At 30.9% G+C, this 17491-nt stretch overlaps 1 protein-coding gene across 1 annotated transcript; it reads left to right on the forward strand.

The window, feature by feature from the left end:
- The first annotated feature begins 12494 nt into the window (after positions 1-12494).
- LOC129807463 (carbonic anhydrase 2-like) lies at positions 12495-16241 on the forward strand. The gene is made up of 4 exons (XM_055856752.1): positions 12495-12886; positions 12954-13432; positions 15755-15870; positions 15933-16241. Exons 1-4 carry the CDS (start codon positions 12849-12851, stop codon positions 16095-16097), a joined length of 798 nt encoding a protein of 265 aa, XP_055712727.1. The 5' UTR covers positions 12495-12848; the 3' UTR covers positions 16098-16241.
- The last annotated feature ends 1250 nt before the right edge of the window (positions 16242-17491 follow it).

A 17491-nucleotide genomic window follows, 5' to 3' on the forward strand; every position in this document is an offset into this window, starting at 1 on the left:
CCATTCTGGATTTATAATAAAGTGGTAAGTGAGATTGTTAAGAATCTGACCTAATAACGATATTTATTTTTCGTTTCACAACAGCATAAACACTTTTGGAGAGAGAACGAAGAGAGATATCGTCAAGTGGTTTTCGACAAAGATTAAATGTGGATGGACGGCTACAAGTTGGTGATGTCAGATCATTCCCCCACCCAACTCAAAATTTAATATGTTATAGCTGAGCCTAAGAACTTTCGATTAAAAAAAATAAGCCCCCCCCGCTGACTCGAGCTATTATGGTCAAAAATTGAATTTTCAAATGGTAATTTGGTCAATTCTAATTGTCAGAGTTTGAAAAATGTTAGTGTTTTGGAAAGCTCTCATGAAGTACTATTACAACCCTTCTGACACACCAACTACATCCGATTTAATCGAAGGTATAATTAATCGAAAAATCGATTTTATTTACTGCTCGTAACACAACTCCTATTTTTAATATTTTTAATAAACTGAACAACTAAGGATAGAAACGAATGATAAACCACCCAATAAAATGACATATCATAGTCGAAACTAATAATTGGATTAGACCACTTAAATTAATTTAATTTATATGCCTATATTTTACATAAACTAAAAAAATAATGATTATAACTACAGTCTTTATAGCAATTCGATACGCTCTTGAATATTAATCATTTACCAATATGTATTCAGTTGTTTCCTAATTAGATTCATTCAAATGATTTTTCGATTAAGATTTTGATTATAAAATGCCTGATTCAAACTAATTTTCAAAATAGAATGAAGTGGTTCTTAGCTCTTGAATTTACTCCAATACTTTTGTTAGCTGGTAAAGTCATTGCTGTTTTATGAATTCAATTTTTAAAATGTGTAAAACTTTGAAAGACAATTTGACTAATTAGGCAACTATTTCGTTTTATTTTCGCATTTTAGCAGTCATCTTCATGATACCCTACTGCAGAGAATACAGAGAATACAGAGAATCTCCTCCTTGTTAGTACAATTTTCAATTTAATTAAAAAAAAACGAATGAAATATTTTATTTATATTTCACTTTTTTATTTTTTTTTTTCAAAAAAAAAAACGTATATTATTTTTTAAAGATGACATATGGCCTCCTGGACATTTCTTTCCAGAATGGAGTTAATTGTATAATATTTTTATACCAGATTTTAAAATATCAATAAATTAAAACAATTTCCAAAGAGTATTTTCTGTCCTGAAATATTCATTTCATCAGTTTTTAAGTTCAAAGATCAATCTCACTTTGTCAACCAAAGGCAGTTCGAGTTCATTGAAAAGATCTTGGGAATCCTAACAAACATGCTCAAGTTTGAACCTGTTCTGAACTCCGATAAATTAATCTTTATTTTACAAGGAAAGCCCTCCAATTCGAAAAAAAATTTTTTAATGAAACTTCATTATACTCCCTAATTCGGTTCAAGGAATTCAGTGGTCATAGTCCCACAATTCGAAAATTAACAGAATAATATTTTTCGCTTTAAAGTAAAATATTACGTATGATTATTGTAGTTTTTATTGCCAAAAGGGTTTTGCTTAAAAAAAAAGAAAGTATAAAAAATAAATAAAATCAATTATGATTTTGAGAATTTAAAAATTCACAATTTTTGGGCATATTTACTACATTAGCAAATAGCTAGAGACTTGCAAAAAATATTCTAGATTCTTTCAACCGTCTACTTTACAATTATGTACAGACATAAGAAAAAAAAATAACTTTAGGTAGTCAGGAAAAATTATTTTCTTTATGGGACACCGGTGTTCCAATCGTCTCCTTAAAGGGTTAAAGCGTATAGATGAAAAAATTACCCAACGCTTGAAAAAGTCAGTCACACTAGACTTATGCCCTAGACACACTTACGACTTAAGCCGAGAGACGACTTAGTGGAAAATGATGGAAATGTACTTTAAACATTATTTCGAATATAATTACATTAAGCCGTCTCTCGGCTAATCCTCAGGTCTGTCGAGACCCTTAGGATTTAGTTTTTCTTTCCTTCGGTTTCGTTTCAAGAGAATTTAATCAGCTTTGGTGAAATTATTGTTAAAAAATATTGATTTTTGACTAAGTTATTGCAAAAAGATGGAGAGTATGCAAAGATTACAAGTTGACAATAATCAAAAATCTAGATATGATTTATGCTGAGATCACGAAGTTGAACGGGAAGTGTGCTGCTCCACCTTCAGGAAGATTATAATACGACTCAAGAAACTCGATATTGGTGCTCAGAAGCCAGAAGGAAGTGGCGAGAAGCCTGGAATTCAGGAAAAAAGGATGAAAAAGAAATTGCTTGAGCTTTTCGAGAAGCAACCCGATCTTTCCATTTGTGATGTTGGCAAAAAAGATGTGAATACGTTGAATCTTTATTCATAAAATCAAAACGAGGAATGGTTTGATAACTTACAAAGCTCAGGCTGAAGCCCATCGGACCCACAAACACCGTCAAAATGCCAAAAACAAGGTCGCGGAAACTCAACCATAATCTTTTCAAAGGATTCCAAGGCTATGGGAAAGATGTTTAACCCGTCTTGCACTCCGGAAGATCAAGAAACACTGAAGAATTTTGAAGACAAATCTCAGAAAAAAGGGCCAGAAGCCCAACACTTCCCGGATTTCGAGAGGAAGTGGAAGAAAGCCATCCGATACTGTGGATATGGGTTTGTGAACTCCTTAATGAATTAATTAATAATGAATTAAGAAGAAGGTACGAGAATTCTGCGAGAAGCCGCATTGGACTAAAACAAAAGCCAAAGTTCCAGAATAAATTATCTTTCCGAAATTTTTTTTTTTAAATTTGCTGTGGTTAATGTTTAAGAGCCATTTTACAATGGGGAAATTCATCGTCTGCAATGCTTTATTTTATTAGCTGATTTTTCTCTCCAATCCTCTCCTTCTCCTTCGAAAACGTTTTTTAAGGTACACTAAACATAGCTGAATTCGTAAATTTTTGTATATTTTTGAATTTATCCAGGTGGACATTTTGTTCATACATGCTAATAACCTTGAAACATTACTTAATAGACGTTCCAGTTAGATTAACTCATCTTATAACAGAAAATATTTGATTTTTTTGCTTCAGACAAACCCTTGTCCACCGAAACTAAGTCTTTAAAAAAAAAACTCTAAAAACCACGCTCAATCAAACAGGGGAAACTGGGGCACCACCAAACACGGGGTACCACCAAACAGTAATTTTTATTTCTGGACTATCTCGATCATTTCTTCAGTGGACAAGCATCCCTATAGTGCCTATAAATTCCTATAGGTCTTATCCTCTGAAGACGAATATCCGATTAATAAATCGCAGTGTTTGGTGGTACCCCGTGTTTGGTGGTGCCCCAGTTTCCCCTATGTCTCTAAGACCTAGATAATTTTTTTATTACGATGAAAAATATAGAAAAAATATACTATGTCTTTGTAAGCTTTTTGATACACGTTACCCCTTCAAAGACTACAAATAAATGAATGTAATAAAAACCTAATGACTTAATGTAGTTTTATTCCAATTTGATGCTGTCTTGAATATTAATCAATTAGCTCATATCGATTTCTTTGTTAGCTTATTACTTAGAGTGATTAAAATTGTATTTCAATCAAGATCTTGAAAATAAAATAGTAGGTGAGATTGTTAAGAATCTCACCTAATACTTGATTCAAACTAATTATGTATCAGTCTTTTCAAAACAGAATGGGGTGGTTATTGACATTGAAACTTACTCTATTGCTATTGCTAGCTGGTAAAATCATAAATATTTTACGAATTTAATTTAATTTTTAAAGCTTTGAAAATATTTAGATGTTAATTTTGTTTTATTTTTTCCATTTTAGAAGCCATCCAGAGACTTGAGTGCAAAGCCCAACCTCCTCCTTGTAATTAAAATTTTCAATTTAATTAGAAAAACTAATGAAATATTTAATTTATAGCGTTTACTTTCTTTAAATTTTCTTTTGTGAAAAAACTGTAATATAAATTTTCTTTTCTATCTTTTCTTATAGACGATTTATGGCCTATTGGATATTACCCTCCTTGGTAATCGTATGTCATTTGATTTAGGATGTCAATAAATTAAAACTAATCTTAAAGAGAATTCTCTGATTTGAATTATTTCTAACACCAAGGGGTAACACTTGATAACAAGGGGTAAAAGCAATCAGAGCGCTTTTAGTTCCCGGTTCCCCGAAATTATATATAGGGTAATGTGTGGTATTTCGGGACACTTTTTAGAACTTTCAAGTTTCAAACAGCTTAATAACTTCTCAAATAATTTTTTTATTTGTTGATACAGATATTTATGTTCCTTATGCTATCCAGAATAAGATTCTTATCGAAAAATGTTGAAAAATGCATAATTTTTTATACAAAATAGCAAAAAATGTAAAGAAGTAAGAGTGGTATATTTCGGGACAGTTGGGTATTTCGGGACAGACAAAAGTCGCTACTATGCAAGTAAATTTCAAAGAGCCTGATTATTTACCTTAACCCTCTAACGGGTAAGACCGCCTCCAGGCGGTCATTCTATAAATCGCGTTTACTGCGATAATATTACTCATTTGAAGTTGAAATATCTACAGTGTCCTCAGTTATAGTCTTACTAACTTATTTTCTAAAGCTGAACTCATTTTGTCCTTTCGTTTTCTTACCATCTTCAGTTTTGTGTGACAGGTCAGAGAAAAAACAACAAAATGTCGTTTTTGTCGTATAAAAAATGCAAATATTTCCTCTTAGCTAATGAGTTAAAATAGAAAAAAGATCATTGACATTTACCCAAAAAAATTTGCACCAGGAATTTTGAGAATATCCACAAAAATTACTTTTATAACTTTTATAAAATGGCTCAAAAAGCACATTATCTTTTGAAATAGACGAAAATGTTCTACAGTAAAGCTAGTGAGGTAAATTTCGTACAAAAAAATACGCATTGTAAATATAATACATCAAATTTGCGGAGAGCTAGTAAAAATAAAAAGGACAGATAATCCTAACCGGCTTATATGGGTGAGATTCTTAATGTGAGCTAACTCGGAATGCATACAAATTCGATTCAGAACTGAAGTTAGGGGACGCCATTCAATTATTTTGAATAAAATTCATGAAATTATACAATTTTTTTATTCAAGGATTTGGATGGACTGGCAGAAAAGTGATATATAGGTGAAATGTAGACCAGAATGTTTTCTATAATTTTGCTGTAGCACTAGATCTCATCGATTACTCAGAAGCCAAGATAATCGACGTTGTTTGTTTTTGAACTCGTTTTTTCGACCAGAGCGCCGCAAGTATTCATTTGATGAACTTCAACTATATCAAAGAATTGTTGTATTTCTTTCCAATTTAACTTTCCATTTAAAACCCTATCTTAAGTGTCTTGGTCGAGTAGAAGCAGTCAAATTGGCATCTCAGTGGTTTCAAAGCGTTATTATAGGAAAAAAAATTTTTTTTTTCACACTTAAACGACAAAACCGAACAGATCGCATTGTCTGATCGAAAAATGATGTATGGACGAAATATATACATAAATGTCCTCTACAATTATGCCGCAGTAATCATCAAAAAATCTGTTAAGCACGTGTCGAGATAATTTAAGTTATGTGATATTGAAATTGGTTTTCGATAATTTTATTTATTACGATGAAAAAAAATAGAGAAAAAATATACTGTTTTTGTAACCTTTTTGACACACGTTACCCACCCCTTCAACACTACAAATAAATGAAAATCATTAAAACCTAATGACTTGATGTAGTTTTATGCCAATTTGATGCTCTCTTAAATATTAATCAATTATCCGTATCCATTATTTGTTTGTTTATTACTTAGAGTGATTAAAATTATATTTCAATCAAGATTTTGAGTATAAAATACTTGATTCAAACTAATTATGTATCAGTCTTTTCAAAATAGAATGGGGTGGTTATTGACATTGAAACTTACTCTATTGCTATTGCTACCTGGTAAAATCATAGCTATATTACGAATTTAATTTAATTTTTAAAGTTTTGCAAATATTTAGATGTCTATTTTGTTTTATTTTTTCCATTTTAGAAGCCATCCAGAGACTTGAGTGCAAAGCCCAACCTCCTCCTTGTAATTAAGATTTTCAATTTAATTAGAAAAACTAATGAAATATTTAATTTATAGCGCTTACTTTCTTTAACTTTTCTTTTGTGAAAAAAACTGTAATATAAATTTTCTTTTCTTATAGACGAATTATGGCCTCCTGGATATCACCCTCCTTTGTATATCATTTGATTTAGGATGTCAATGAATTAAAACCAATCTTAAAAAGAATTCTCTGATATGAATTATTTCTAACACCAAGGGGTCACACAAAAGCAATCAGAGAGCTTTTAGTTCCCGGTTCCCCGAAATTATATATAGGGTAATGTGTGGTATTTCGGGACACTTTTTAGAACTTTCAAACAGCTTAACGACTTCACAAATAATTTTTTTTCTTTGTTGATACAGATAGTTATGTTCCTTATGCTATCCAGAATAAGATTCTTATCGAAAAATGTTGAAAAATGCATCATTTTTTATATAAAATAGCAAAAAATGTAAAAAAGTAAGAGTGGTATATTTCGGGACAGTTGGGCATTTCGGGACAGACAAAAGTCGCTACTATGCAAATAAATTTCACAGAGCCTGATTATTTGCCTTAATGTAGAAGTTCTAAAGTTCACCCTTTCACAAAAATTTTGCTTAATTAATCTGACCAAAAAAATGATGTATGGACGAAATATATACATAAATGTCCTCTACAATTATGCCGCAGTAATCATCAAGATCGGTTAAGCACGTGTCGAGATAATTGAGGTTATGTAATATTAAAATTGGGTTTTCGATAATTTTATTTATTACGATAAAAAAAATAGAAAAAAAATATACAAAAATAGAAAAAAATATATATTATTGTAACCTATTTCGTGGTTTTTCAATAAACTTAAACTTATACTGTTTTTGTAACCTTTTTGACACACGTTACCCACCCCTTCAAACACTACAAATAAATGAAAATCATTAAAACCTAATGACTTGATGTAGTTTTATGCCAATTTGATGCTCTCTTTAATCAATTATCCGTACCGATTTTATTACTTAGAGTGATTAAAATTATATTTCAATCAAGATTTTGAGTATAAAATACTTGATTCAAACTAAATATGTATCAGTCTTTTCAAAATAGAATGGGGTGGTTATTGACATTGAAACTTACTCTATTGCTATTGCTAGCTGGTAAAATCATAAATATTTTACAAATTTAATTTAATTTTTAAAGTTTTGAAAATATTTAGATGTTAATTTTGTTTTATTTTTTCCATTTTAGAAGCCATCCAGAGACTTGAGTGCAAAGCCCAACTTCCTTGTAATTAAAATTTCCAATTTAAATAGAAAAAACCAATGAAATATTTAATTTATAGGACTTACTTTCTTTAAATTTTCTTTTGTAAAAAAAAACTATAAAATAAATCTTCTTTTCTTGTAGATGGAACATGGCTTCCTGGATATTACCTTCCTCCGGAACTACCGTAACTATAATATTGTAATAATATCATTTCATTTAGGATGTCAATAAATTGAAACCAATCTTACAGAGAATTCTCTCATGTAAATTATTCCTAACACCCAAGGGGTAACTCAAAAGCAATCAGAGTGCTTTTAGTTCCCGGTTTCCCGAAATTATATATGGGTTCCCAGAGTTCTCCGTGGCTTCCCTAAAAAATATATGGATTTCCCGGGTTCCCGGAAAAATTTATGAGTATCCCGGGTTCCCCTGAAAAAGTTATCTCAAAAATGTATGAGCTACCAGGTTGCCTGGTAGGATGGACTCGAGTTCTCCGAAATGAGTTACCCCTTGTCTAATACCTATATTTCAAGTTCAAAGTTCAAACACACTTTTTAGAACGTATGAAACGCTAAACAAATGTATTAATCCTATAAATTGATTCAAAATTGTTTTTGGTGGCAATGGGACAGTCATTCCATTTTGTACTTACATTTATTATTAATTTATAAAAAAAATATAATAAATTAATAATAAATTTGTGCTAGTTTAAACAACTCGAAGTAAAAAAAAAATAAGAAGGGGTGGTTGGGACAGAGTTTGTCACGGAGAAAATTTAAAAGTTCGATGTCTTGAACATCCTTAACTCTTTCGTCTCTTTTGGGACGAGAGTACCCAAAGCAGCATATGCATATTCTATGAAAAACAATGTTTTTTAATTATTTAGAACTGATATAAATCCGATTCTTGTATATGATTACAAACTATAAGGATGTCCAAATGTGAGATATTTTTTGTAGGACCTCAATTAATTCCTGAGCTTAGATATTTTTGATTGAAAATTGTGAAATTGGCTTGCAGCATATGCTGCGGTCCGGAAAGAGTTAACCATTTAAGGACGATAGGGACACCGGTATCCCAAATAATTTTTTTCCTACGGTTTTCTAAAGTTATATTTTGCTCTAAGAAGTCAAAAAAAAATGACTTTTTCTGATCCCGAATTTTTGACCTTCTCGTCCTTATAGATTTAAGCATAGAAAATGTTGAAAGATGCGTGCAATAAATGTGGAAAATGAAAAACATTGGAATTTTGTGTAAATTAAAAATCTGAATATTTTCTCAAATCCTTTTCAGCAAAAAATTCATTTAATTGTAACTCTTAGAAATATAAAAGTACAATATTTAAACTATATTTTCTGAAATATTCATTTAAAAATTAATTCTGAAATATTCATTTAAAATGCTGTCATTGAGACGTGATTTTTGGAGATTTTTTTTTTGAAAAAAAAAATACTTTCCGGTGGACAAGAGTTTTCAGAGTAGGGTAATCTGATAGTATAAAAAATGCAAATATTTCCTCTTAGTTAAAATAGAAAAGAAATCACTGACATTTACCCAAAAAAAATTTCTCCAGAAATTTTGAGAATATCCACAAAAATTACTTTTATAACTTTTATAAAATGGTTCAAAAAGCATATTATCCTTGGAAATAGACGAAAGTGATCTGCAGAAAAGCTAGTGAGGTAAATTTCGTACAAAAATACGCATTGTAAATATAATACATCAAATTTGCGGAGAGCTTGTATAAATAAAAAAATATTCGTCTTGACAAATTTATCCAACTCTCCCCCAAGAAAAAAAAACTAATGACTTCAGTGTTTTTATATCAATTCAAACTCTTTTGAATACCAATCAATTACAATTCTGATTTCTTTGTTTCCTTATTTGAGTTATTAAAATTATTTTTAATTAAGATTCTGGGTATAAAAGCTAATTCAAACTAATCATGTTTCAGTCATTTAAGTACAAAGGGGTGTTTATTGACACTAAATCTTACTCTGATGCTTTTATTAGCAGGTGAAGTTAGTCATAGTTATTTATGACCTTAAGCATAAATAATATACTTATTGAATAAGCGTATCCAGAGATTTGAATGTACACCCAATGCTGATCCTTATAAATTAGAAGATATGTTCATTGGTATCAATTTTTAATTTATATAAGAAAAATTTACTATTGCAGTGAGTTTATAATAATAAATTATTATTATTTAAAAACCTCTTTTCTTCATTACAGATCAATTTTGGCCTCCTGGCACCGTTAACATTCCACCTTAATCATATAATATTGTTAATATAAATAAATTAAAAGGATACTTGGGGGAAGTTAGGCGCATTTGAATGTGGTGCAGCTTTGAAATTGGGATTTTCACCTATTTTTAAATAAAATTCAGCCTTATCATGATATAATTTAGCTGTAGATTGAGAAACTTAATTACATTATGATATAGCTTAGTTCCATTTAAACATAGAAGAAATATCCCAATTTCAAAGCTGCCCCACATTCAAAGGTGCCCCACTTCCCCCTATCCCGATCCCATATAAACATTTCTATTCTTAGTGATGTAAGCACTGAATATTTTAACACACGCGAAGACTACAATTATTACACAGATATGTTTTTAATAAAAGACCCTGATATAGAATGATTTAAGCCTGATTTTCTTCAAAGTCCCTACTTTTTAGTGGAACCTGTGTCAAATCAAAAATTTCTGAATTCTTCGTTTTCCAAAAAAGAATATAAGAATTTTTCTGAGTGTTTCCAGTTACATTGAAGACGAATAGGTACATTGTTCGTTTTAAAATTTACTATGGAGTACTCTAAATCTGGAGTGTAAGAATATCTTAGAAAAATAGGGAATAGAGACAGTAGAGATTGTGAAATTGAATAATAAATAGAGAATTCTGGAGATTCTTGAAGTTATGTATAATGATGAATCAATAAAAAAATAAGTTTTTAAGGAAGTGTACAATAATTAAAAATGTAATTGAAAGTTTCATTACTGATTGGGACCTATGCAAATGCGTTGAAAGTTTCCAAACAAATAAATTAGGGCATTAACGTGGGTCCAAAGAACTAAAAAAAAAATCATGTTTTCCCAACATAATAAAAAAATAATTCAAGATTTTAGGCATATAAAAACTTGAAAAAAACATTGTTTTCTCTAAGTTTTTTTGCAACATAATGAAAAATTTATTTAGTTTAAGCTTTTAGGCATATAAGAGTAAATATGAAAATATGAAAATCAGAAAATATTTAAACTTCTGAAATTTTCACCCCAGCGAGCACAGTTAGCGGAGAAATGCAGAGTGTTTCTTTAGCATACTTTAGGTGTGATTCTTTCATAATCACACCTACCTTTGCTGCTTCGATCAGCAAAAATATACTACTCGTAACTAATCAGCAATTCTCAAACAAAAAGTGCTAACCAAATATATGAAAATGGTACTGCTGGGTACCCAGCGAGCACCAAATGCCCACCAATTTTGTTTTCAGCTGAATTCTGCTAACCTAAAACAACATCCGTGAGGCAGTACCATTTCAATATATTTGGTTAGCACCTTCTGTTCGAAAACTGCTGACCGGTGTGTGCCTGCTGGATATTTAATTTGATTATCAGAGAATTTTTTTTAGAAAAAACTCACTTTTTTGTTTACAGGATTACTCAGAGTAGAATATTCTGAAATCAAAAACTAAATATTTCTTCTTAGCAGATGAGTTAAACTAGTCCTTGAACGAAGGATTTTATGTTTCCTTTTAATACCTTTCCTCTATTTGTACTTTTATTAAGAGTGTGAATTAAATATATTTTTTATCGTATTAAAAAAATAGAAATAAAGAAAATATTGTGTATTTGTAATAATCTTCACCCACGTAATCCCTTAAATATGAGTTTGACGAAAATGATTAAAAATAGTTGGAATAATCCCTTTGGAGTAATTAAACTTTGATATTCCTACGGTTGCATCGACTCTTGTTGTATTTGCAGTTATTTTTGGAAATAAGGCATAAATTGAAAACATTAAAAAGTGTCTTAAACATGCCGGATCTCCCCTATCTTGCTCTCTCTGTGGAAATAAAAGTATTTATTATAGCCTCTCTTTGAAATTAGGAATTTTGCTATGAATAGTCAAGTAAATATTAATTGGATAAGAGTTTTTAAAACCTTTTCAAAATTGTTGCAATAAACTCTAGTTAATCGATATGGTGAAAGTAAGTACCTTTGAATTGGGACAGCTTTAAAAATGGGCTGTTTTCTCCTATTTTTAAACGGACCTGGACATTACCATGCTATTGTTTAGCTTTACAACCCTACCGTGAAGCTGTATTGCATTAGGCCTTAAATCCTTTTAAAAATGTCCCAATTCAAAGATACCCCACTTCACTCTATAGTTTGCATTTTTCATCAGTAACGAATGGAATTTGCTACTTTAATATTTTAAAAGAAAAAAATAAACAAAATGTCTTTTTAGAAAACGACAAAGAAGTACGATGGTCGCATAATCTTTATTCTTGGTGCATTAACCGGTAAAGCAATATTTACAAATAGGTAACACAAAGCAATTTTAAAATCGTGCTAATAAATAAAATTATTCTATTCTGGGAAAAAAAAACTTAAAGGAGTAAAGGTGTGAGACTGAAAATGGCAAAGAAAATAATTAGTGTTAATGTTTTCGATTTTAGTTCATAAAATTCTAATAGTCGATATAAATGATAGGGTTAATTAGGTGATCGATTAGTAAAAATTGAACCGTTTAACATTGGAACTTTGTGTAGACAAGGAGGGAAAAGACCTAAATAAGAATGTTAGTGAGGTACAGCTAAGAATAGAAATTGATGAATTACTAAAATCGTCACTTGAGTCGAATAGCCGTTTGCTTGAATAAATAATAAAGCAGTTGAGCGGCGTAAAAAGGAATTTGGCGCCAAAAAAAAAAGGCGGGAAATGATCAATGAAGAAAAGATGTACTGGGAAATCAATATCCTCAATGTCACGTGTGTTGCTCAAATAATAAACACCGCTAAATTATTAATTCCAGCAATTGATGGGTAATAGACGAAGCAATATCAAAGTGCTTCCAGCGTTTCGCGCAATTGATTCATTTGAGTTTTTCACACAAACGCGACACGACTGTGGAAAAAAATGAATCGCAGAATTGGATCTTTTGAGGATGATTTTCGCGATATTCGAGACTGAAAGCAATGATGAAAATATAATCACTAATAAATTGTCGATCGTGCGTGATGTTGAAGGTGTTGCAAGGTCAAATAAAAATTTAATAATGTGAAACAATGGAATTATTAAACAATTCTCAGGAATATGTTATTGCGGCATTCATCCACAAGTTGCACTCCAGATCACAGGTGTGTTTGTGGTCACGGCCGAAAACAGACCATTTATCGGGAAAATCCATCAAATTCTTTATCAGGATTATCAATCGTGGTGGATTTAGTAGTCTTTATTTCTGGTCAACCTCATGATAAAGAGACCACCTCCACAGCGGCCTAAAGTTCGGTGAGTGCGTAAAGACAACTTCGACTCGAAAAAAAAACTTCTTATTCAAGTAACTTCTTTCGTGAAGGCAAGACATGGCAGTTCAATCTCCAATTGGCCTGGATATCAGGGAAGTCAACCTGACGGATAATTTGGGTGCCCTGGAATACCATGGGCATTTTGATCTAACCGGTCGGGCTTATTTGGAAAACACCCAAACTTCTGCTCAGATTACTCTTGATCGCACCCAGAAGCCTTTTATTATTGGTGGTCCTTTAGGATCGCAAAAATACATCTTTGAGCAATTGCATTTTCACTGGGGTGATCATGATCACTTGGGCTGCGAGCACACACTCGAAGGATGCCGATACTCCATGGAAGGACATGCTGTGCATTACAACGCCAAGTACCGTGACTTCCAAGAAGCTGTTACGAAACCAGATGGAATCGCCGTGACAGGGTTCTTCATTCAGGCTATGGGAGATACCGATCTGCCGGAATTTAACAAAATTACTCATGGCATCTCTAAAGTGACCGAACCCAAGAGTAAAACACAAATCGACCCAGGTAAGTGACTGTCTCTAAAAGTACTATCGTAATCTTTTTATATTCTATTTTTTTTTTATTTAATGATTCCTTTGCCATAAGGGGTTACGTATCAAAAAGACTAGAAAACACCATTTTAACTCAAATTTTTTTCAACATAATACATTTTTATTTTTATTTAATTTCTTAAGCATATAAAAGCACAACATTTAAACTTTATTATCTGACATTTTCATTTTCAAAATCTTAAAAATTCAGTCGTTTGGACCTAATTTTTCAGAGATTTTTTTTTTGAAAAAACATACTTTTCGGTGGACAAGATTTTTCAAAGTATATTCATTTGACATCAAAAAACTAAATATTTTCTAGCAGATGAGTTAAACTCATACTTGAACGGTACATATTTAATAAATGAAATTTGGGTTTTTGCGGAATTTTATAAAAAAATACAATTTTCGGCGTAATTCGTACCACGTTTTGTCTTGTAAAATAATATGTGATCCAGCACATCAAGTTGTGATTATTATGTAACAGAAAATATTTAGTTTTTTGACGTCAGATGAATATACTCTGAAAATCTCGTCTACTGAAACATTTTTTTTTCAAAAACCGTCTTCAAAGATCAGATCTCCAAAATTTCAGAAAATATAATTAAAATGTTATGCTTAAGAGGTTCAATTTAAATTTTTTTTTTTATTATGTTGACAAAAGATGTCATGGAAAACGGTGGCAGCCATAATCCCGGAAGCCAAAATCCCGGAAGCCAAAATCCCGAAAGCCAAAATCCCGAACGCCAAAATCCCGAAAAGGCCAAAATCCCGAAAGCCAAAATCCCGAATTTTCAAAATCCTGAAAGGGATGAAATTATATTGAGGAAAATGTTTAGAATAATTTTCCAAGACACAGAAGATTTCCCTTTGCCTCCAGCAAGCGCGAGTGAAATCGCGGGAGTAGCTATGACACTTTTAAGAATTCGAGATTTTGGCTTTCAGGATTTTGGCCCATTCGGGATTTTGGCTTTCGGGATTATGGCTGCCACCGTTTTCCATGACATCTTTTCCATGGAAATATGCTTTTACTTTAGTCTGTGTGACCCACGTAACCCCTTAAATTTATAAAAGTGTTTTATACATTTACTGATGAATTTCTTTCTTTGGATTGTTTAAAATAGTACCTATGGACTTTAAGCGTGTTTCTCGTGATTTTGCTTTCATAACTCACTAAAGTTGCATAAACAAGAAAACAAACTTTAAGAAGTAAAATTTTTAAACAGAATAACTAATAAAATCGTAAATAAAGTAAATAAATACAAAAAATAGTGAGTGAAAAAAGTTTTAACCCGTTTAAGCTTGTTAATATGTCATCTAAAAACTTTTCAAAGTATTTAGAGCACAATTAAATATACAGTAAAAAAATTAAACGCCCCATTACCAAATGAAAGCTGCTCAAGGGCTCTCGAAAATTTCAAGTTTCAAAACATTTTAAATTGAAATGAAACCAAAATTGTCCGTAAATCGGTGAGAAGTTCGACCATTCATATAGATTAAGTATTATATCTTCAAAATTCATATTAAAAACTTTCACAAAAATTTGCATTCCGATGTCTTCTCACACTCTTTAAATAAATGGAACAAATGGAAATTTAGCCAAATATCCTACTCTTTTTCTTCGAGCAATGCATAACTCATAATTGAACCAGAATATTTAATACACTTATAAATGCTCCAATGCTTCTATATCAAATATATTTTTTATAATTTTGTCAAAATATTATTTAAAATATTTAAATATTAAATATTTTAAATACTTAAATATTTTTGTTAAAATATTATTTTGACAAAATTCTATAAAACAACATAAAATATCTGTTGGTAAAAAAAATCAATCTCAGATGCTTGCCTAATGATCTGAGCCTAGATTTATTTATACACAGATCTTATCAACATTTGATAAGCTATAAGCATGTGATTTAAAGAAAACAACCTTTTAAAGTAGTGCGCTGATTTAAAATTATCTTTTCCTTTTATACCTGTAATAAATTATGTTTTTGTTTTTCACGTGAGAATCATAAATACCATAAATACATTTTAAAAGAACTTTGATATTTCTATTTTTCTTTTACTCTTTTTGACATTAATTTTTCAATATGAATTCTTATTTAATATTTAATTATTTAATATGTATAAGTATGCTTGAAAATTGCATGAAAGGTAGTTTAATTGCATGAAAAATACTTTTAACCCAGAAGAGTTGTTTTTTGATTGAATCACGCAACTTATAACTATAGTATTTAAAAAAAAAGAATTTTATTTAAATATTAACACGCAATGTGTGATTTCGCAGATTGTCTTACTTGGATGAGCCTTCAAGACCTTTCCAGACATTACTACACTTACAAAGGATCCTTAACAACTCCACCTTACTACGAATCCGTTACTTGGATTGTCTATAAGAGCCCGGTAAGGAAATTTGAAAATTCATTGAATAGAAAATTTAACAATAATTAAAATTTTGCACCAAGGTTTATGTATCTAGACGCCAAATTGAGGTGTTCAGGAACTTATGTTGCAGCAAAGAGGATCAAACTAAAAAGATTATAAATAATTTCCGCGATGTTCAACGCCCACGGCACAATCCACGAGTTGTTTTCGTGCGAAATTGCATCAACGTGAAGGCCAAATTGTAGACCACGCAGCAGCTTGAAGATTTATCAAAAAATCACCAAATGCAGGGATTTAAAAGGGAACAACACATAATATTTAAGTGTGTAGAACTTTATAAAAAGAAATGCAAGTGTAGCTTAGAAAAATAATACTATTTGAAACTACAAGGGTCTTTTTTTAATTTTTTTTTTAATAATAGTCTTACCAAGAATTCCATGATGAATTATTGTGATTATAGCTAGATCAATTGAACATAAATCGCAATATTTATTTTGGCAAATCTTCACTATTATGCCCAGCGCACAATAACTTTTATTTTGTAAACATAAATTAAACCTAAATCGTTATCTTGCTTGCTCTCATAGAGAATTTTGAAAATATGTGTTTACAAACAAAAGTTATAGTCAGTGCATTGGACATTACCTAAACTTTTTCTTTCAAATTTTATTCAATTCCTAAACTATTCAAAATTACACTGAGAAAAAACGGGGGTGCGATTAACATTTTTTTCTGATAACTTTAACACTTTTTAGGTGTAAATATATATCAACATTTCTTAATGTTAATTTTACACCTTTATAAGGATAAAATTAACATGAAGAAGGGTAAGTCTAATCCCTAATACACCCAAAAAGCATAATATTTACACCGATTTCGGATCAATACTGCAGGGTAAAATAAACATTTCCGGAATATTATTTTTAATTTTTCGGATTTCTCTCAGTGTAGGTACTCGCTTCTAAAAAGTTGTACGATTACCTATATTTGAAATATTTTAGTGGTATTATAACACTACACCCCTTGAAATTCAAATATGATCACTTTGTTTGAAAGTGAAATGAGCATAATCTGAATTTCTCAGGTTATAACGCCACACTCTAGTGAACGCCACACTCAAAATGAGACTTGTATGAAATATAAAAATAATTCTAAATTTTATAAATTAATTTCCAAATCTTTCGCAGTATGTTGCAATGAATTTTCATAATAATCTCGTAAGTGAGTGGATAAAATGAAACTGAAAAGAATCTCAATTGAAATGGGAACTTTATCGTGTTGGAGCTGTTTTCTAGAAAACCTGAAAAACATGGATTTGAAGGGGAGAAGAGAGAAGTAGGGGAAAAAACTTCTAGACAATGTTTCTTTTAGATTTTAGACAGAGGGTCACCGAAAAACGGAAGTAGATATCTCTTTCGGTTCGCCCTCTACAACAAAATACACACGGCTCTTCGTTATCCGGGTGACAGCCAAGATGAATAAAAACAAATAACAAAGTAATAAGGTGGGCCAGATCGGGCTGGTGATGACGTAGATACTTTTTGGAGGTTATGTTAAAAATCATCTGTTCGTGATTCGCGCCAAAATCTCATGCGAATACATTTCTATAAAATGTTAGGAATATATCAAAATTATTAGT

This window comes from Phlebotomus papatasi, chromosome 3, assembly GCF_024763615.1.
Source record: "Phlebotomus papatasi isolate M1 chromosome 3, Ppap_2.1, whole genome shotgun sequence".
NCBI classification, from domain to species: domain Eukaryota; kingdom Metazoa; phylum Arthropoda; class Insecta; order Diptera; family Psychodidae; genus Phlebotomus; species Phlebotomus papatasi.

Excerpts from the sequence above, each read along its gene's own strand:
- LOC129807463 (XM_055856752.1), top strand. The coding sequence starts at position 12,849 with ATGATAAAGAGACCACCTCCACAGCGGCCTAAAGTTCG. Across the intron at positions 12,887-12,953 it reads CCACAGCGGCCTAAAGTTCG|GCAAGACATGGCAGTTCAAT; the intron begins GTGAGTGCGTAA and ends TCTTTCGTGAAG. Across the intron at positions 13,433-15,754 it reads TAAAACACAAATCGACCCAG|ATTGTCTTACTTGGATGAGC; the intron begins GTAAGTGACTGT and ends GTGATTTCGCAG.